General features: G+C 40.7%; 2 protein-coding genes across 4 annotated transcripts in view; one reads left to right on the forward strand and one right to left on the reverse strand.

The window, feature by feature from the left end:
- LOC139263444 (ubiquitin thioesterase OTUB2-like) lies at positions 1-15,836 on the forward strand. 2 transcript variants are annotated; one of them, XM_070879531.1, is made up of 6 exons: positions 1-134; positions 1,742-1,834; positions 9,816-9,934; positions 11,116-11,200; positions 11,624-11,818; positions 14,243-15,836. In XM_070879531.1, the coding sequence occupies exons 1-6, from the start codon at positions 123-125 to the stop codon at positions 14,450-14,452; spliced, it is 714 nt and encodes a 237-aa protein (XP_070735632.1). In that variant the 5' UTR covers positions 1-122; the 3' UTR covers positions 14,453-15,836. The 2 variants fall into 2 exon arrangements, with proteins under 2 accessions (XP_070735632.1, XP_070735631.1); XM_070879530.1 differs by lacking the exon at positions 1-134 and adding an exon at positions 208-460.
- The window catches only part of ddx24 (DEAD (Asp-Glu-Ala-Asp) box helicase 24), a 26,072-nt gene continuing 19,430 nt past the window's right edge, over positions 15,787-22,428 (reverse strand). For both annotated transcript variants that reach the window (XM_070879528.1, XM_070879529.1), the window contains exons 8-9: positions 17,977-18,106; positions 15,787-16,148 (exon numbers count right to left, since the gene is read on the reverse strand). In XM_070879528.1, coding sequence (XP_070735629.1) covers positions 15,907-16,148; positions 17,977-18,106 — 372 coding nt within the window. In that variant the 3' untranslated portion in view covers positions 15,787-15,906. The remainder of the gene's footprint in view (positions 16,149-17,976; positions 18,107-22,428) is intronic.

A 22,428-nucleotide genomic window follows, 5' to 3' on the forward strand; every position in this document is an offset into this window, starting at 1 on the left:
GCGAGGGGGCCGCCGAGGATGTGCGTCTCGTGAGGCTTGCGGGCAATGTGTCAGTTTCGGGGCACGCGCCGCATGTCACTGCAGAGCACGAGCCGGCCGGCCGCTCCTCGAGAGGGGGCGCAATGGATGGTGCAGTAAGTCAGACTTGCCCGCTCCTCTTGCAATGTGAGAAGTAAAAGCGATGACATATTGCGTGGGGGAAGGGAGTAGAGCAGCAAGCTTGATGGGTTTTGGGTTGGGTTGGGCTGGTGCAAGATTGTAGTTGCAATGGATTTAGTAGGTTAATCGTTTACGATGTGACACCTCTAAGATGCAGAAGGCGTAACTAAATCTATTCAAGTTAAAATGGATTTTATATATCTGTTGTAATGCAATGATATGTAAGATGCCTGTGTCTAAATAGGCTGTCTTTAAAATGTGTGTTGGAGTTCTGCAAAAGTTGCTATGGTGTGATTTTAAGGTGGGATATTCTTTTGCTGATTCAGGGGGAAAAGTGTCCCAGTAGGCAGATAACAGCATTCATGCATTGCTTTGGTAGTCAAGATTAACGTTGCATTTTTTTATTCTGTATGATTGCATACTTTTTCTATTCATCTAGTTACTTGTGTTAATTTTGTGATCTAGAACATTTCCTAATTAAGGCATTCGGTGTCATTATCATTTCTTGGATTAGATGTGGATCAAAGCTCTTTCTCTGCTGTCCCAACAATGTCCCATAACCCCAATCTCAGCAGAGCACCACCTACTGCACCAATGTGAATTCTCCGTTTTTCACACCAGGTATCCTTGCGGCCTCTCAGTGAGGTTGCCAATTAAGGTTGGATTTGAATCCAAGCTCCAGAAGTGAAAGGTCAGTGTTAACCTCGTGTGCCATCCCATCCTCTGAAGTTGACTACTTGTAATCTTATGGATTATATGTGCTATACAGGTCTACTGCTATGTTCAAATGTGTCCTTTAGGTGATGGATGCACTAGTCAGTAAATCATAGAAGTTTACAGCACAGAAGGAGGCCATTTCGGCCCATTGTGTCCGTGCCCAAAGTAAAGCTTCTGGTAATTTGCCTATATGACTTAGCCACAAAATACTTGAACTAACGTTTTCTTAAGTGATAACATATATGCACAACACAATGAATCGTTACACAGAAGGAAAAAAATCCTCAAATTTATCACTGATGTTTACAGTTTTGGAATGCATAATTTTGTCATTGTGTGTGATGGTATGGAAATGATCATTACTTCTCCAGTTTCCTGACCACTTGTTCATAAAGTTGGCCAACCTTTTTAATTCAGCTACCCCCTTGTATTTTTAAAATACATTGTCCTGTACAACCTTTAATATTTCTCTGAAATCCTGTCCTCTTGACTGATTATTTGTGTGTTAGGTGCTGCCACCTTCATATTTGCTGCAAGAGGAAAGGTGAAATCTACCACTTCCTATTTGTAAACTCAACTTTCCTACACTATATTGTCAGAAACAGTGTCTCAGATTAGTTTCTAACTTGATATAATTACATTAGAGAATCTAAGCTTTGTGATTGTCTGTAATATATGCATGGAATACTAGGTAGGCGTAACATTGTGACTTTCAAAAAGCTGACATTGCAAGCAAGTAGAATATTAATATGTTAAATTTTTGTTCAAATGTCAAAATGTAAAGCTTTGCATTTGTGGATATCATTTTATTTTTCTTTTTGAGCACTGATTGCTCTATTAAGTGTTCTTTTCCCTTTTTTGTTAGTTTGGATCTGTTTGTATAGTCTCTGATAAAAGTGAAATACTAGCACTTGGAGAAGAACATCCTGAAGATAGAATTTACCAACAAAAAGTGCAGGTATGATATTGTTCAAGTACAGCTTTGTAAAGACTCCTAAAAGATGCTTCTATTTATCCTGGTATTCGCATGAACTTCAAGAATTAAATATCAGGCAGTACTTATAATGTATGTCAGTAATGTAAATGTAATGCAAACTGAGTTGTTGAAGCTGCGTTAACAATTTACCATTTTCTGTGCAAAACACTTGTATTTTCAAATTTGAAATGCATATACTGGCTACGACCTGAGTTAGATTAGTATTTGCATACAGTATCTTTTTTTTGTGTGGGGTGTGGGGAATTAATGTTGATACTGGCATTTTTTCAAAAATTAAACTTTGAGATGACAAGTTTAGTGAATACATCAAGTGACTTGTTTTCCACCTTGATCTGTCCCATAAACTGTTCTGATAACATAGAAAGCTAACTGCTGTTCGATGGCATCTTGTCATTTGTACTGCAGTCTGCATGGGGTAGTGGTTGTTGTATACTTTAACCTCTTAAATTATTCATGTTTCTCAGTCTGCCCAGCTTGTCTAGATTTGTGCATCTGCCAAGCTCTGCCAGCCTGGACCCCAAGCCTTTCTATTTGGCCAGTTGCTAGAGGGTGTGGAATGGCAGTCATATTTCTTAATAATGTACAGGTACCTAGCACTGCCCTAATCTATACACAGCTTGCATTTAAAATGGACTTTATTGTTTTAATTACCCAACATGTATAGACGAACTCTATAATTTGACCTATATCCTCTTTGGGGCATTAAGATGCCAATCTGGTAATGAAGTTGCTCATGAACTATCAGTTCAATCCATTTATGAGATACAGTTTGTGTCCCACAGGTTCATCGTACATTCTTTATGATCAGACTTATCTGGTTATACAGTACTTACAACAGGTGCATACATTTCTCTGTTTGTCAGTAATGTGGTGCACATTTTATTTTAAATAACTTGTACCATTGGCTTGCTGGTTGATCTGGATACCCAGTCAAAAATATGCAATCTAGGCACTCTTGCTGGATTAATGTAAAAACCACATATGCTTCACTGGATAATGTAGACAGACTTGCTGCTTTAACCATGTAGACATGACTAGTCATAGACTGAACATAGCCTGTGCTCCCTCTTATACCTACGTGCTTAACTAGCTCAATGTAAGAGAAAGTCGAGCAACAAGAGACCTTAATTCTAAGAACATGAATCAGGTCAGGCAGCATCTGTAAAGAAAGAAAAAATGTTAGCCTTTCAGGTATAACACTTGATCAGAACTGGAACATGTTACAGATGAGTAGCTAAAGGTTATCTGTAATAAATTACAGTTCTGACAAATGGTTATACAAAATATTATTTTCCCTTTCTTTGCAATGTTGGCAAGTACAACCAGGGAAAACCCAAAGATGTTTTATAAATACATTAAGAGCAAGAAGGTAACTAGAAAAAGAGTAGGGCCTATTGGAGACCACAAAGGAAATCTGTGTGTGGAGGCAGAAGATGTGGGTATGATTCTTAATGAATTGAATACTTTGCACCTGTTTTCACAAGAGAGGGGCGATGCAGACTTTGCAATGAGGGAGGAGGAGTGTGAAATATTAGGCGAGATAAACATAGTGAATGAAGAAATATTAAGGGGCTTAGCAGCTTTGAAAGTTGATAAATCCCCATGCCCGGATGAATTATATCCCAGGTTGTTAAGAGAAGCAAAAGAGGAAATAGCAGAGATTCTGACCATCATTTTCCAGTCCTCTCTGGCTACAGGTGTAGTCCTGGAGGACTGCTAATGTTGCACCTTTGTTTAAAAAGGGAGAAAGGGATAGAACGAATAATTACAAGCTAGTCAGCCTAACTTTGGTGGTGGAAAAATTATTGGAAAAAATCCTGAGTGACAGGATAAATCTTTATTTTGAAAGTCATGTATTAATCAAGGACAGTCAGCATGGATTTGTTAAGGGAAGGTTAAATATTTTGAGGAGGTAACCAGGAGGGTTGATGAGGGCAGTGCATATGATGTAGTGTATATGGATTTTAGCAAAGCTTTTGATAAGGTCCCACATGGCAGACTGGCCACGAAAGTAATAGCCCATGGGATCCAGGGCAAAGTGGCAAGTTGGATCCAAAATTGGCTCAGAGGCAGGAAACAAAGGGTAATGGTTTATGGATGTTTTTGTGACTGGAAGGCTGTATCCAGTGGGGTTGCGCAGGGCTCAGTGCTGGGTCCTTTGTGGTATATATCAATGACATGGACTTAGAAACATAGAAAATAGGTGCAGGAGTAGGCCATTCGGCCCTTCGAGCCTGCACCGCCATTCAAGGAGTTCATGGCTGAACATGCAACTTCAGTACCCCATTCCTGCTTTCTCGCCATACCCCTTGATCCCCCTAGTAGTAAGGACTACATCTAACTCCATTTTGAATATATTTAGTGAATTGGCCTCAACACCTTTCTGTGGAAGAGAATTCCACAGGTTCACCACTCTCTGGGTGAAGAAGTTTCTCCTCATCTCGGTCCTAAATGGCTTACCCCTTATCCTTGGACTGTAACACTGGTTCTGGACTTCCACAACATTGGGAACATTCTTCCTGCATCTAACCTGTCTAAACCCGTCAGAATTTTAAACGTTTCTATGAGATCCCCTCTCATTCTTCTGAACTCCAGTGAATACAAGCCCAGTTGATCCAGTCTTTCTTGATATGTCAGTCCCACCATCCGAGGAATCAGTCTGGTGAACCTTCGCTGTACTCCCTCAATAGCAAGAATGTCCTTCCTCAAGTTAGGAGACCAAAACTGTACACAATACTCCAGTTGTGGCCTCACCAAGGCCCTGTACAACTGTAGTAACACCTCCCTGACCCTGTACTCTCATCCCCTCGCTATGAAGACCAACATGCCATTTGCTTTCTTAACTGCCTGCTGTACCTGCATGCCAACCTTCAATGACTGATGAACCATGACACCCAGGTCTCGTTGCACCTCCCCTTTTCCTAATCTGTCACCATTCAGATAATAGTCTGTCTCTCTGTTTTTACCACCAAAGTGGATAACCTCACATTTATCCACATAATACTTAATCTGCCATGCATTTGCCCACTCAGCTAACCTATCCAACTCACTCTGCAGCCTCATAGCATCCTCCTCGCAGATCTCACTACCACCCAACTTCGTGTCATCCGCAAATTTGGAGATACTACATTTAATCCCCTCGTCTAAATCATTAATGTACAATGTAAACAGCAGGGGCCCCAGCACAGAACCTTGCGGCACCGCACTAGTCACTGCCTGCCATTCTGAAAAGTACCCATTTATTCCTACTCTTTACTTCCTGTCTGCCAACCAGTTCTCAATCCATGTCAGCACACTACCCCCAATCCCATGTGCTTTAACTTTGCACATTAATCTCTTGTGTGGAACCTTGTCGAAAGCCTTCCGAATGTCCAAATACACCACATCAACTGGTTCTCCCTTGTCCACTCTACTGGAAACATCCTCAAAAAAATTCCAGAAGATTTGTCAAGCATGATTTCCCTTTCACAAATCCATGCTGACTTGGACCTATCATGTCGCCTCTTTCCAAATGTGCTGCTATGACATCCTTAATAATTGATTCCATCATTTTACCCACTACCGATGTCAGGCTGACCGGTCTATAATTCCATTTTCTCTCTCCCTCCTTTTTTAAAAAGTGGGGTTACATTGGCTACCCTCCACTCCATAGGAACTGATCCAGAGTCTATGGAAAGTTGGAAAATGACTGTCAATGCATCCGCTATTACCAAGGCCACCTCCTTAAGTACTCTGGGATGCAGTCCATCAGGCCCTGGGGATTTATCGGCCTTCAATCCCATCAATTTCCCCAACACAATTTCCCGACTAATAAGGATTTCTGCCAGTTCCTCCTTCTTACTAGACCCTCTGACCCCTTTTATATCCGGAAAGTTGTTTGTGTCCTCCTTGGTGAATACCGAACCAAAGTACTTGTTCAATTGGTCTGCCATTTCTTTGTTCCCCGTTATGACTTCCCCTGATTCTGACTGCAGAATTTGTCTTTACTAACCTTTTTCTCTTTACATATCTATAGAAGCTTTTGCAATCCGTCTTAATGTTTCCTGCAAGCTTCCTCTCTTACTCTTACTTTCCCTGCCCTAATCAAACCCTTTGTCTTCCTCTGCTGAGTTCTAAATTTCTCCCAGTCCCTGGGTTCGCTGCTATTTCTGGCCAATTTGTATGCCACTTCCTTGGCTTTAATCCTATCCCTGATTTCCCTTTTATAGCCACGGTTGAGCCACCTTCTCTTTTTTATTTTTACGCCAGACAGGGATGTACAATTGTTGTAGTTCATCCATGCAGTCTCTAAATGTCTGCCATTGCCCATCCACTGTCAACCCCTCAAGTATCATTTGCCAATCTATCCTAGCCTATTCATGCCTCATACCTTCAAAGTTACCCTTCTTTAAGTTCTGGACCATGGTCTCTGAATTAACTGTTTCATTCTCCATCCTAATGTAGAATTCCACCATATTATGGTCACTCTTCCCTAAGGGGCCTCGCACAAAGAGATTGCTAATTAATCCTCTCATTACACAACACCCAGTCTAAGATGGCCTCCCCCCTAGTTGGTTCCCTGACATATTTGTCTAGAAATCCATCCCTAATGCATTCCAGGAAACCCTCCTCCACCGTATTGCTTCCAGTTTGGTTCGCCCAATCTATATGCATATTAAAGTCACCCATGGTGACTGCTGTATCTTTATTGCATGCACCCCTAATTTCCTGTTTGATGCCCTCCCCAACATCACTACTATTGTTTGGAGGTCTGTACACAACTCCCACTAGCGTTTTCTGCCCTTTGGTATTCCGTAGCTCCATCCATACCGATTCCACATCATCCAAGCTAATGTCCTTCCTAACTGTTGCATTAATCTTCTCTTTAACCAGCAATGCTTCCCCACCTCCTTTTCCTTTTATTCTATCCTTCCTGAATGTTGAATACCCATGGATGTTGAGTTCCCAGCCCTGATCATCCTGGAGCCACATCTCTATAATCCCAATCACATCATATCTGTTAACATCTATTTGCACAGTTAATTCATCCACCTTATTATGGATACTCCTTGCATTAAGACACAAAGCTTTCAGGCTTGTTTTTTTACACCCTTTGTCCTTTTAGAATGATGATGTGTGGCCCTTTTTGTTTCTTGCCTTTGTTTACCAAGCCTTCCACAATTGCTTTTTACCTTTCTACCATCTGTTTCTGACTCCATATTACTTCGCCCTGACTCGCTGCATAGGTTCCCATCCCCCTGCCATATTAGTTTAAACACTCCCGAACTGCATTAGCAAATGTTACCCCCAGGACATCAGTTCCAGTCCTGCCCAAGTGCAGACCGTTCCTTTTGAACAGGTCCCACTTCCCCCAGAACTGGTTCCAATGTCCCAGGAATTTGAATCCCTCCCTCCTGCACCACTGCTCAAGCCACGTATTTATTCTAACTATCCTGCTCCCTCTACTCTGATTAGCACGTGGGACTGGTAGCACTCCAGAGATTACTACCTTTTTGAGGTCCTACTTTTTAATTTACACTCCTCGCTCCCTAAATTCAGCTTGTAGGACCTCTTCCCGCTTCTTGCATGTAGGTACCAACGATATAGGTACCACGACAACTGGCTGTCTACCCTCCCTCTCCAGAATGCTCTGCAGCCGCTCCGAGACATCCTTGACCCTTGCACCAGGGAGGCAACATACCATCCTGGAGTCTCGGTTGCGGCCGCAGAAACTCCTCTATCTATTCCCCTTACAATAGAGTCCCCTGTCACTATAGCTCTCCCACTCTTTTTCCCGCCCTTCTGTGCAGCAGAGCCACCCATGGTGCCATGATTGTTAGGGGTATGATTAAGAAGTTTGCAGATGATACTAAAATAGGCTGTGTGGTTGATAATGAAGAAAGCTGTGGATTGCAGGAAGATATCAATGTACTAGTCAGGTGGCAAATGGAATTCAATCTGGATAAGTGAGGTAATGCATTTGGGGAAGTTGAACAAGGCAAGGGAATACACATTAAATGGTATGACACTGAAAATTGTGGAGGAACAAAGGGACCTTGGAGTGCAGGTCCACAGTTCCCCAAAAGGCATATGGAATACTTGCCTTTGTTAGTCGAGGCATGGAATACAAGAGCAGCTGGAGTACTGTGTGCAGTTCTGGTCACTACATTACAGGAAAGACATGATTGCACTGGAAAGTGTGCAGAGTGGATTTACAAAAAAGTTGCCTGGACTGGAGGATTTTGGCTATGGGGAAAGATTGGAGATGCTGGGTTTATTTTCTTTTGAACAGAGGAGGCTGAGGGAAGACCTGATTGAGGTGTATAAAAATTATGAGCGGCCTGGATAGAAAGGACCTGTTTCCCTTGGTGGAGGAGTCAACAACCAGGGGACATAGATTTAAAGTAATTGGGGGGAGATTTAGAGGTGATATGAGGGAACATTTCTTCACCCAGAATGTAGTTGTGGTCTGGATCTCACTGCCTGAAAGGGTGGTAGAGACAGAAACCCTCACCACATTTTAAAAAAAAATACTTGGAAGTACACTTGAAGTGCCTACAGAGCTATGGACCAAAAACTAGATAGTGGGATTAGGCCGGATAGCTCTTGGTTAGCCAGTGTGGACATGATGGGCCGAAATGGCCTCCTTCCGTGCTGTAAATTTCGATGATTTTACAGAGGCTGCCTGACCAGCTGAGCGTTGCCAGCATTTTCTGTTTGTTTCAGCATCTGCAGTATTTTTTATTTTCCTTAATACTGGTAAGGGCCGTTGCATTTTATGTTTTCTTAAATCTTTCTGCCATCGATTCTGGCTGTCTTATCTTAGATCACTCTTATGAATGAGGCCCAGCTCTCCAAACCTCACCAGAGTTTATCATTGCAGTAAGATTCAGTTAATCCTTTTGGTAACGTGCCTGGGTAAACAAACAACAAATCCTATTTAGTAATTACTTTTCCATAATATCCCATCTTGAGCTTCGAAAATGGTAGTGCATTAAATGAGACCTTGTTCAAAATAGAAAACAATTTTATTAAATGATCAAGTAAATCTAAGTGATAATAGTTAGACATTTGCAGTCGATTTAGTTAACCCAAGCAGAAAAAATTATATATTGTAACAAGAACAAATCCAATGTTTTATAAGTGGTTCTTGAGTAGTTTTTCAGAGATGAGGGGGTTGACTTATGAGAAAAGGTCGAGTAGGTTGGGCCTCTACTCATTGGAATTCAGAAGAATGAGAGGTGATCTTATCGAAACGTATAAGATTATGGGCCCAAGTTTCGGGCCACGCCTTTTTGACCTGGATGCCCGTTTTTCGCGCCACAAAGTGCGCCTAAAAAAAACTCACCTATTCTCCAGCTCCTTGCAGGTCCTCTGGAGCTGGGCGCGGCGCAGCATGAGCTGTGGGGGGCGGAGCCAGGTCCCTGCGCTGAAAACAGTGCCGGGACCTCTGCACATGCGCGCTACAGTGGGCGCGCATGTGCAGTAGCTTCAGGCGCCCAAAACTGTGGGAGGGGCCCGAAGCACGCAGCCCCTAGCCCTGGCCGAATGGCCTCACTGGGGCTGCGTGGATAAGGCTCACCTCCCACCCGACCCGACTTGAGACCCGACGCTACCTACCTGTAAATCCAGCCCGAAGTCTTTGGCCCGGCTGTTCAGCCTCCTTCTCTCCCTCTCCTCTCCTTCCCCCCCCTTCTCCCCTCTCTCCCCCCAATTATGAAATTTCCAAATACAGTTTTGCTTTTCTCAGTTACTCTGACAAAAAAATCAGTTGATCATATCTAATTTACCTGCATGTCATATAATTCATATACTGTACCATTACTATTATTCACTACTATAATGTTAGTTTGGGTATTTGTTTTCAGCACATTTCAAGCATATAATTTAAAAGTTGAAAGAATTGTATTGAAAATTACTTCTTGTCAGCCTGTATGTGTATATCCATCTGTTTATTTTTAAGGATATCAGTGGGAAGTATGCCGCCTTCAGAAGAACACTTGGTGATGGGAATTGCTTTTATCGAGCACTGAGTTTTGCTTACTTGGAATCACTACTTGGAAGTAAAAAGGGAATACAAAAGTAAGCTTGTTTTGTGGTTGCTGTTGCTAGTTATATTGCAGAATAATGGATAAGTAGGATGGAGTTGCAAGGTAGTGATGCAAATGAATTCAGATTCGTGAACTTAAATACAGTACATTAGTCATTGACTCTTCCTACATGTGTGTTATTGTGCTGTTACAGTGGAGGATGAAGTGGAAGAGGGGTGATTTGATCGCGGAGGTGTTCAAGACTACGCTAGGGAATTTTATTCCCCTTCTTCCCCTCCTGAAGATTAGAAACGGAGGCCAGTTCTGCCCATCGTGCCTTTGCTGGCTCTCTCCCCTGCTTTTTCCCCGTTGCCCTGTAAATGTTTCCTTTTTAAGTAGAGATCCAGTCATATTTCAGTCAGGCAAACCAACCAGATGGCTGGTTTGAAATGAGTAACTCACTGTGTAGAATTGTAGTTAAGATTTAGATTTTGTTGAAATCTTGAATCTTGTTGAATTTTCTAGCTGCTATATGGAGATTTCCACTGTTCATATTTACAGCTAACAGTAAACATGTATTAAAAAGCAAAGTTATTAGCCCTGAAATTGTGGCCTCTCCAGGTTTTCTGGGTTTAGGTGTGCTTTTACCAGCATAAGAGTTTTAAAAGATAGAAAAATTAAATTTTATAACTAACTTTTATATTAAAAACCTTGTTCATTAAGGTAAGTTTATTTTTAACCCTATTAAACATTTGTAAAACAGTTAAAAGAAAAATGTTTTTCCTAAAACATTTAATTTAATTCAATTTTAATTAATTTTAAATATTGGTGTTTTTTAAATTTGTGTTGTGTTTTTAGGGGTATTCTCATTGATAGTAATGGGACCCCATAGAAACAGACCTCACCATTATTAGCAGAAAATACTCCATGTTCATTGGTGGTCCAGGCCCACGTGATCTCAGGTTGAGCTTGCATTCCTGGGATGTGTGGGCTTCTGTGCTGGGCTCTGCATCCAGGCCTCAGACTGGAAGTGTTTGTTCCTCTGGGACCATCAGGCATTTTCGTTAAATAAATTTTGGTCGGAGGCATCCACCCACAAGAAGCCTGTGAGCGCAAGTTTTGGCCCATGATTTCTATGAATATAACAGTGAAAATCTTCTCCACAGTGTTCATATAATTAACCTTAAAAGTTAATAATCATTTTTCTCCTATGGTGAATTATTTTTATTTTAGACTTAGAAAGAATTTAATGCGGAGTAGAGATGAACTTTCATCTGCTGGATTTGCCGAAAGTACATTTGAAAATTCTTTCACCACAGTAAGTATTCCATTAATGAAGAGCTGAGGAAAGTGACAAATTTGAAGGTTTCATTACTAATGCCTTTTGACTCAACTGCTCAAAATGAATGATCAAAATTTAAAGGGATGCATTTGTCTCCAAATCCATAACTAGAATCTGTACTGCAAACCTTTCCGACAGTACATAATAGCTATCCATAATGGATCTAATTGTTTAAAATACTAGTGAGTCAATGTGGTTGGTTATTCCCTTTTTTTTTTTGTTTGAGTCTTTAATCCTGAAGTATTTTTTATTGGAGGAGCACTTGCCTGTGTTGTTGAATATTGATCAAAATGAGTCATCTTCATTTTCTGCTCGAAATTTGCTAAAGAACTTCTGTAGTTTCCTTTTAAGAAAAACTTGCATTGATACAGATGTTACTGTTAGATTCTCTGGTTCTAGTTTATGGATGTGATTGACCTGGTGGAAACGGATGGTTCGGTCTCAAAACTTCTTGCTGTTTTCAATGATCGTGCTGCTTCAGATCATTTAGTGCAGTATCTTCGACTGCTAACATCCGCATACTTGCAGAAACGATCGGAGTTCTTTGAGTTTTTCCTCGAGGGAGGCATAAGTGTTAAAGACTTCTGCACTCAGGTCAGTTCCAGAAACGGTTATATTGATTGGTTTCATTCATTGAACATGGAGTTTCTATTAAAACTTCAGGACAGAAATGTTTTTTGGTAAATATTGATAAAGCATTATAGTTAATTATGAACAGTATTATAAATAGAAAGCCTTGAAATCAATGTATGTTGACCCACCAGTGTAGTACTGAGGAGGTGCTACAATATCAGAGGTGCCATCCTATGGATGAATTATTAGACTTGGGACTGGTCTACTTAATTAGTTGTTGCCTTCCTCATACATAGTTGGTATTTAATGGAGAAAATGATGGATCTAAAAATGACTAAGGACAATAAAGAAAGCAAGGCACCCAGCTCTCACTGACTTCAAAGCAAATTAAATCTGGTACATCCCATCTTTTAAGGGTGTTGATAATTATGGGAATTATGCCAAGGTTCTGGAGAGAGCAAGATGTGCCAATTTATGAAGCATGGGATCTTAAATGAGCAGCTGAGGAGGAAAGCAACATAACGTATTCTGAACAAGACAACAGTGAAGCATTGGGTGAAATCAGGAATGATTAAAAGCTGTCTATGACTTTCAAAGTGATGGATTGTGCATGACAAATCTATAATTTTATTTTGAGGATATAACAATTAATTGAAAATAGAACTGATTTCATATACCTAGACTTCAGCAAAGCTTTGATTAAAGTATCATAGGAAATTAACTTTACAAGAAAAGATTGTGAAGTGGGTAACTGTTAAGTGAGAGATTCAAAGGGTAGTTAAGGAAGTAGCAGGCTCAGATGAAAAGCACTATTGCCTAGGACTTGAGCACATAATCTAGCCTGACATGTCAGTGCAGTACTGGAGGAATGCTGCATTGTTTGAAGTACCATCTTTCAGATGAGATGTCAGAGGCCCAGCTTGCCTGTTAAGATGGATGTTAAAGTTTTCATGGCATTATTTGAAAAGGAGCAAGAATTGTGGTGCTTTGGCTAACCTTCCTCCCTCAACCAACACTCCCAAAATCAGATTACATGGTTATTCATTAATTTCTTGTTTGTGTGGTCTTGCTGTATACAAATTGATTGCTGTGCTTGCCTACAAAAGTAATCCGTTGGGTGCAATGAGTTTTGAGATGTCATGCAGATTTGATAAGATACTATAAACATACAAGTTTGTTTTCTCTTTTTAAATAGGAAGAGGTGACTTGGGGTACCACAGGAATTGTTTCGGGGTTTGTGATCAATCTATGGAAGAATTAACACTAACAAAACTCAAAATTTGCCAGTTGAGAATCGGGAACAAGTAGGCCAGTTGCACGGATTTTGAGAGTTTGGGGGGACTAGGCTTATATGTAAGCTATCATTTAAGTAGAGAAATGCAGAGTCACGAAACTGGGGAATGGAAAACTAGCAGTATGAAATAAAGGTAAAGAGTTTACAGGAAATCATAGGGAACTGTGTTTTATGTAGGAATACACCCTTAAATGTGCAGCAGTGGTGAAATAACTAAGATTTCAGGATGTATAAGCTTGTGGGATAGAACATCTGTTCCAGGAAATGATAATTAATTTGCACAAAGAACTGGTTTCCTTTGCTGTAGAAGTGCATACAGTTCTAGACACTGCAGTGCAAGGATTATGCTGCCCTTGGAAAGAATGCAAAGGCGGCAACAGAATTGATAAGTGGGATTAAGCACTGCATTTATGGTGAAAGACGATTTTATACTGGACAAGTGCGTAATGTAGAGGGGATCTTATTTAGGGGTTTAACATTTTTCAAAGATTGGACAAACAGTCCCAGAATGATCAATATTAACACAAGCTGCGGATGCTGGAAATCTGAAATAAAAACAAAAAATGCTGGAAATACTGTTCTGATGAAAGGTCATTGACCTGAAAAGTTAACTGTTTCTCTCTCCACAGATGCTGCCTGACGTGCTATATGCAAGAATATTTTAATAAATTTTTTCAATGGGGACATTTTCGCTAAAACATGTTGGATACTCATAACTCACATTTTATAAAGTGCAATTAGAATAGCAAAATGTTCCAAGTGCTTCATAATTTGGGGGAGGGGTCATGAGAAATAACTGTTTTAGAAAGGTCTAGTACCGTTATATTTTCTTCTTCCTTTCTTGCTCAGTACTAACTTCTAATCTAAATAATTGCTTTTCTCTTCCCTCCCTGATGGTTACTGGCTATTTTCCTTCCTAAGTAGAGATCCCAGTGTAAAAATGGTCATGCTGAGATTTCTGGCCCAAAATAATTATTCAGATGACTTATCCTAGTATGTGTCTCTGACCAGAAAAGGGTTGGATGTTTGCTGATAAATGGGTATTGCTGGGTGTGTTTGAGGTAATTTATTGCTTTCTGAAGCCTTGCTTTAACAAAAGTTATTATATATTCTGTACTTAAAAGTAATAATGCTAAGTTTCCTTCCCATAGGAAGTGGAACCAATGGCTGTGGAGAGTGATCACATTCATATCACTGCGCTGACCCAAGCACTGAGTATACCAATCCAAGTGGAATATATGGACAAAACGGACACTGAAGTTAATCATCACATCTTTCCTGAAGGATCAAAACCTTTGGTTTACCTACTTTATAAACCAGGCCATTATGACATACTTTACAAAGCAAACAAAACCAAATAGTCTTCAATATGCCTTGCGACAACTAGAACAGTTTTAGTGCTCGGCGGTGGTTGGGGAAGAGAAACTTGCTTTTGATAAATTTGAGCACAATCTTTAAACCATCTTTCTGCACAATCCAAAATGAATGTATATCCCCAAATGAAAATGGAGTGAATTTAGTATTTGTGTGTGTGTGTGTGTGCCATTTTTGTAAAGCATGGTGGTTGTAAAAAGATCTGTACCATTCAATATAGCTTTTTAGCAAGTAACACATCTCTGGTAAAGTCTTGTATTATGCTTTTAAATTTAGTTTTTTTTTTAAAAACTATCCTTTAATTCAACTCTTCCCTCTGCCCCCTTTTAAAAACTTCTTCTGGATGCCATCTGTTTTATTGCTTGCTGACCTATACCTTATCAAACTCCTCCCTCAAAGATCAGAATGTTTGCCTCCTTATAAATCCTAGCTGAGACTTGGATCTCCATTAACTGTCCAGAATATTAATGTTGCAGCTACTGCTACTTTAACTTATAATTACGATTATATTCTATAATGGCATTATTGCAGGTACACCCAATGATGGCACACTCATAGCTGTTTAAGGTGGATGGTGGATGATTCAGTACTTCATGCAGGACTCTGACTCCTCCTGCTGGGGGATTTGCACAGCTAATCTAGCTTTTAAAACTGTTCATATTTTCAGATCTCTTCTCTTTCCTCCCCCAACCATCCCCACCCTTCTCTCCTTCAATACATATTAGTTTAATTTGGATTTTGGTTTAAAAAGTAATTGAGTGTAATGGTGTCTAATTTAAGATGCAAATTAATTCCTTATGTAAGCGTAAAAATTCAAGTATTAAATGCTTACGGTATGAGTGCATAATTAATTTCTATTGTAAATAATTCATTATTTCCATACTGACCAAAACACCTACCACAAGTATGTATTGTACCTTCCTCCCAGTCTTGCTTTATAGGCATATGAGAATACTAAATGGTTACAATATGACCACATTTTCCCCAGATAGGCACTTTAAAAATTAAAGGCATAAGAAAAGATAAATATCACAAACATTTCAACTTGCTCTTGGATTTCTGTAAGTGTGTAGTGGTGTAGTGACCCAGATGCAGGAGATGGTATTTTCTGTAGGATGAAATGCTCATCAACTACTTGTTCCTATAGTAACATTGGCCAGTTGGCCTCAATTTTGTTTAGTAACCAAAATTCTGAGTTGTCTTGCACATCCTTGCTCTTTATTTGAAATCCTTTTAGAAGAAAAGTATCCTTGTTATATTTTGAGGATAGGATTGGTGTTTAGGTTCTTTTAATCTTCATATTGAAGACAACAGTACTGTGCAAGTTCTGGATTTTTATTAAATGCAATAAATGGTATAACCACTGTACAAGTGTCACTGAATTATATACTGGTATCAGCTAATTGCATCAGTTACTTTTTAACAAAAAAAAGCGCTTCACTCAAGTTATTTGTTCATATAACTTATGCTTGTTTGTATTTTTATGCTTTTTGACTGTGCTTAAAGCAGTTTCTTGGCTGGCCAATGGTAGAGCAGGCAAAGTTAGCCTACCAAATTGTGTTGGGTACTTGGTCTTCAGGTAGTTCTTGAACACTGGTTGTGAAAACAAATATTTCAGTTGTTTCTTCATTCCTTTCAACATCATTTGTCTCTGCTTTTCATCACTGTCGTTACACCCGCCACCTAAAAACAAGTACATATTGTAGTTTTCTGTTAAACATATTCATAGATCTTAGTATAGATTTCAGATCAGCCCTTGTTATTGTCTAAATAATTCAAATGTATTTGGAATAACTGGTGAACTTTTAGTAACCTGAAGAGACTTTTAAAATTAGGAGGCAAAGTACTGAGATTTTTGAGGGGGCTGCAAAATGATTTGGCGGGTGGGGGGGGGGGGGGGGGGGGGAAATTGCGTTCGGAGGCTTCCTTTGAACGAACGCCTTCAGCTCAAAATTATTTTATGAAAATACCGGTGGTCCCGGAGGAACGTAGGATTCCAGTCGCGGTGCAGCGTACAGGAACATGTCCTCCAGGTACGTATTCGTATCCTGGGTTCACGTGGGCCTGGACCACCAATCCCCCTCCAAAAACAAATGCAACACAAATTTAATTTTAAATGATTTAAAAAAAAAAATCAAAATTGAATGTAATTGTTTTAGAAATGTTTTGAATTTTTAAAGTTTTAATGGGGTTAAATAAACTTATGTTAACAGGGTTTTTAATGAGTGATTAAATTGAACTTTTCTATGTTTTAAAATTCTTACGCTGGTAAAAGACATTTTGACAGATTGGAATAGCGGTTCTCGGCGCATGCGCACTGCATGCCAAGAACCGGCATTTGTAAGGCCTATTCGTGCGCACACCGTTTGCACCCGGTGAGGCCACAATTTTCAGCCCAGTGTCTAAAAATGAGACAAAAATCAACAACTCTAATGTCATTGAATGTTAATCTAGCTGTCTGGAAAGCATGCTAAATTACTGGTGGCAAGAGGATAATGCATCTGCAACTATGTTTGGCATAATCTTATAAACACTGGTCCAGAATTTGCGGCCAGCGGCAAAGGAACAGTGCTTGCTGTTCACCTTGCTAATAACTGACCACAAAGATTTGTCTGGCTTTTGAGCAGAGACTTTCAGTCATCAGGTGTCTCTAAGCACAGTGCCCGAAACAGAGGCTTTTCAACCAATCAGATTGAAGAATCCAAACCAGGAAATATAAATTTGATTTAAATCATGCAGTTTAAAAAATAAAATTAAATTTGTTCCTGGGATGTGAGCGCCAAGGCCAGCATTTATTGGCCATCCTTAATTGCCCATGAAGGTGGCGGTGAGCCGCTGTCTTGAACCGCTGCAGTCCATGTGGTGCAGGCACTCCCACAGTGCTGTTATGGAAGGAATTCCAGGATTTTGACCCAATGATAAAGGAACAGCAATATACTTCCAAGTCAGGATGGTGTGTGACTTGGAGGTGGTGGTGTTCCCTTGACCTTCCATCACACTCCTGACTTGTGTCTTGTAGATGGTGAAATACAGATGGGATTAAGAAAATAAACTTTTTTAAAATGAACATTTTCTTGGGGAAATGAGACTTAACACTTGTAAAGTTAATTTTTCAGGGCCAGCGTGGTTGGTCAGTAATTATCATTTATTCTGTTAAACTTCTTTACTGCTGAATGCACTAGTCCTAACTTTTTCCATCCGTCTTTAGTGCAGAACTAGTGGGCAGTACAGCAAGTTCACGTCATTAGTGATTTCAATGCAGGGTCTATTGAAGAGAACTGCAACAGCGCGCCCTGTGGAGGAGCGGGGTATGGGTCTATTGAAGAGAACTGCAACAGCGCGCCCTGTGGAGGAGCGGGGTATCAGACAGCAACTTCTGGATTTCCACGTTTAACTGCTTATGTGCCAGACGTTGCTGTTAGATTTACCCTGTAATAACGGCCAGCGCTGAAATGTGCCGTTATTGCAGCAAAATCAGAGCCATTATATTAAATTGGTTGCACATACTTACCCATTAGAACACCATCCTCCAAATCCACCTCAAGAGCTTCAGCAGCTTGCTGAAACCAGCTGTTGTGCTGCTGTGCTTTATTGTGCTGGTATTCCATCTTTTCTATGCTCCTAGCGACTTTCACACGGGTCTGTGAATTGTAAAGCAGAGGTTTCTATTGTCTTGTATTCACAATTGTTCACTAAATTAATGCTGATATTTTTAATGAAAGTGTATAGTAAGTATGTTAGCAAGGTAAAGAAGTGTGAATATTAAACATTGTAAAATGGCAGCCTCTCTAGTAATTGTGATTTTGGTTTTGTAAGCAGGATTAAGTCCCTGAGCAGTTAAATCATTTGCAAAGCTTTTCAAATCTGGCATCCAACAGCTTAAACTGATTTTCACCAAATACTGTACAATAACAATGTTAAAATTGCAAGGCCGATTGCTTCCTTAACTTTCAAAGAGCTATTTTATTTCATTACATCTCCTTATGTAGCTCTGTTACATTTTGTTTGACGCTCCTTAAGATGTTTTACTATGTCAAAGATGCTATATAAATGCAAGTTGTTGGTTACATTTTAATCTAAACTTCACTTTACACTAGTTAGTTGTGTTGAAGCAGTATATGGTCTGGCATTGCTTACAAAATGCACTGGGTAATTAGTTACAGTATGAAGTGTATCAGTGCAAATCAATTTAAGCCACAGCTCCATTGTTATGGTAGAGAATTCTTACAATATTGTACTATTTGAATAAAACTGATTAGTATCATACTGCACCACTGCCTGGGAGAGTATTTAACAAGCATAAACCAGATACTTTAAAATAAAACTACAGTTGGACTATTAATTAGAATTAGCTTTACAATATTTATCCCAACTTTACTTAGCTGCAGTGACCCTTTTTTAAAAAAAATTGGAATTATCATTTTTTGATTTTACATTTGTTTGAAGAGGGAGTGCTATTTGAGGACTCTGGTAGGAGTTGCTGAGCCAGTCAGGGCTGAAGCACTACAGCTGCTGTGGTTACTTCAGCCCCCACAGTAGCTGACTCAATTCTTTCACGATAGCCACCCCCAAATTACAACTCTTCACTTTATCTCAATTATAGGGGAGTGCTCATGCTATGTGATGTTTTGTACATTGAGCCTCGAGTATGAAGAGTTAATGTTATAACCCTGAAAAGAGAGCATACAAAACTAAGTCTGGTTTGGCTTTACAGATAGTGAAGTTGATTAATTACCAAAATTGTTATAAAATATAATCAAATTGGTGAGAAGCTGATTGGTGTAGAGCCAGAATAACAATGCATGAGTCCACCTGTTTTCCTCTCCATGCCTTCCTCTTAAAGCTTTGATTTATTGCTGGAATATTATTCAGTGAGCCTTGATGGCAAGTGGCAGAAGCCTAATCAATTTTAGGGAACATCACATCTGAGACCAATTGAATCTTCATCCAATATTGACACAAGCAGTCAAGTATTTTTATTCATTCATAGGTTGTGGGGTTCGCTGGCAAGGCCAGCATTTATTGGCTATCCCTATTTGCCCTTGAACTGTTGCCATCCTTGTGCTGAAGGTATTCCCACAGCTGTTAGGTAGGGAGTTCCAGGATTTTAACCCAGCAACGATATATTTCCAAGTCAGGAATGTGTATGACTTGGTGGTGAGGGTGCTCCTATGCACTTGGGAGGGGTCACAGTTATCAGGGTGGGAAAGTGGTCAATACTTTTCCTTCAAGCACTAACCCTCAAGACCCTTACCCTTGTTTGGTTGAGATTAGAAAGTCAGTATAGGGTCAAACCACTTCCCATATCATGATTTGGAGTTACATTACTTTAAAAGACTTACTGCTTCATTTTTGCTTATTATAAAAATTGTTTGTCTTACTCCAGAAATCAATTGAGTTTTAAACAGGTTACTGGATTATTTTGTTAAATGAATTAAAGTCTCCAATTATAAAGTCAGACAAAGTTTACATATTTCTGTAACTGGCCTGACTGAGATGCAGACTTCTGGGGGAGAAATTTGCATTGTTTGCACCTCCCATTGGTGCTATCGGGGTGCAAATGACTTCTCGCCTAGGGCATGGGCCATTACTGACTCCAGCAAAATTCGGTGTAGGCGCAAACCGGTAGCGCCCTGGGCTGCTATGCCGACATCACCGTGCGCAGCAACCCATTTTTGCCTCGGAGCGAAAATTCAGTAGCACCCCCATAAGGCTGCCGTGGGCAATGTCCGCTCCAGCTTTGTGGATTGCGAATCAGGTCTCATGTCTGCTCGCGGGGTGAAAATGAAAGGGGAGGTGCAGCACGCACTTAAAAAAAAAAAAAATGGTTGATTTACCGGTCACTGTCTTGCCTTTTCCAATTTGCGGGGTCTGTGCTGAGAGATTATTGCCTGGCACTCGGCTTCTGTGCCAGGCTGCTGCCAAAGCAACCCGCTTCCCAGTGGTGGCCCTTCTCCCCAATGCAGAGTTTGCAGCATGCCCTCCCCTTTAACGGAAGGGGAAGGTCCTGTGCTCCCGCCACGCGAACGTTGCAAAATTTCCGTGGTTAGCGCCCCACTTCGGAGAAGCCTGGTGCAGGAAGTCCCACCTTGCAGCTGGTACCACCCCTGACGATGAAGGAATGCTGACATACTTCCAAGTCAGGATGGTGTGTGACTTGGAGGGAAACTTGCAGGTGATACATGTTCCCTTGCGAATGCTGCCCATGTCCTTCTAGGTAGTATAGGTCGAGGGTTTGAGATCTCATGCCGAAGAAGCCTTGGTGTGTTTCTGCAGTGCATCTTGTAGATGGTACACACTACAGCCACGGTACGTCGGTGATAGTGGGAGTGAATGTTTCAAGTGGTGGATGTGCTGCTAATCAAGTGGGTTGCTTTGTCCTGGATGGTGTCGAGCTTCTTGTGTTGTTGGAGCTGCACTCATCCAGGCAAGTGGAGAGTATTCCATCATACTCTTGACTTGTGCCTTGTAGATGGTGGAAAGGCTTTAGGGAGTCAGGAGGTGAGACATTCACCGCAGAATACCCAGCTTCTGACCTCTTGTTGCCACATTGTTTATAAGAACATAAGAAATAGGAGTAGGCCATACAGCCCCTCGAGCTTGCACTGCCATTTAATATCATGGACTCAGGTTCACTTTGCCCGCTCTCCATAACCCCGATTAAGAAACTGTCTATTTCTGTCTTAAATTTATTCAATGACCCAGCTTCCACAGCTCTGAGGCAGCGAATTCCACAGATCCACAACCCTCAGAGAAGAAATATCTCATCTCAGTTTTAAATGGGCAGCCCCTTATTCTATTATGCCCTCTAGTTCTAGTCTCCCCCATCAGTGGAAACATCCTCTCTGGAAACATCCTCTCTGCATCCACCCTGTCAAGCCCCCTCATAATCTTATACTTTTCGTTAAGATCACCTCTCATTCTTCTGAATTCCAATGAGTAGAGGCACAACCTACTCAACCTTTCCTCAAAAGTCAGCCCCCTCATCTCCAAAATCAACCTTGTGAACCTTCCCTGAACTGCCTCTAAAGCAAGTATATCCTTTCTTAAATATGGAAACCAAAACTGCACGCAGTATTCCAGGTGTGGTCTTACCAATACTCTGTACAACTGTACCAAGACTTCCCTACTTTTATACTCTATCCCCTTTGCAATAAAGGCCAAGATTCCATTGGCCTTCCTGATCACTTGTACCTGCATTTTTGTGTTTCATGCACAAGTACCCCCAGGTCCTGCTGTACTGCAGCACTTTGCAATCTTTTTCCATTTAAATAATAACTTGCTCTTTGATTTTTTTTCTGCCTAAGTGCATGACCTCACATTTTCCAACATTCTACTCCATCTGCCAAATTTTTGCCCACTCATTTAGCCTGTTTATGTCCTTTTGCATATTTTGTGTGTCCTCTTCACACATTGCTTTTCCTCCCATCTTTGTATCGTCAGAAAACTTGGCTACATTACACTTGGTCCCTTCCTCCAAGTCATTAATATAGATTGTAAATAGTTGGGGTCCCAGCCCTGAACCCTGCGGCATCCCACTAGTTACTGATTGCCAGCCTGAGAATGAACCATTTATCCCTACTCTCTGTTTTCTGTTCATTAGCCAATCCTCTATCTATGCTAATATATTACCCCCAACCCAGTGAACTTTGATCTTGTTCAGTAACCATGTGGCTGGTCCAGTTAAGTTTCTGGTCAATGGTAACCCCCAGGATTTTGATGGTGGGGGATTCGGTGATGGTAATGCCATTGTATGTCAAGGGGCTGTGGTTAGACTCTCATTTGTTGGAGATAGTCATTGGCTGGCACTTGTGTGGCGCGAATGTTACTTGCCACTTATCAGCCCAAGCCTGAATGTCGTCCTGATCTTGTTGCATGCGGCTATGGACTGCTCCATTATCTGAGGAGTTGCTAACTGCACTGTACACTTTGCAGTCATCAGCGAACATCCCCACTTCTGACC

The sequence above is a fragment of the Pristiophorus japonicus genome, chromosome 4 (genome assembly GCF_044704955.1).
Source record: "Pristiophorus japonicus isolate sPriJap1 chromosome 4, sPriJap1.hap1, whole genome shotgun sequence".
In the NCBI taxonomy this organism is placed as follows: domain Eukaryota; kingdom Metazoa; phylum Chordata; class Chondrichthyes; family Pristiophoridae; genus Pristiophorus; species Pristiophorus japonicus.

What these genes read in the sequence shown, in the direction of transcription:
- LOC139263444 (XM_070879530.1), top strand. Translation starts at nt 416, where the DNA reads ATGTGTGTTGGAGTTCTGCAAAAGTTGCTATGGTGTGATTTTAAG. An exon ending in TTTACCAACAAAAAGTGCAG is followed by an intron (nt 1,835 to 9,815) that starts GTATGATATTGT and finishes TTTATTTTTAAG; the next exon opens with GATATCAGTGGGAAGTATGC. An exon ending in TTAAAGACTTCTGCACTCAG is followed by an intron (nt 11,819 to 14,242) that starts GTCAGTTCCAGA and finishes TCCTTCCCATAG; the next exon opens with GAAGTGGAACCAATGGCTGT.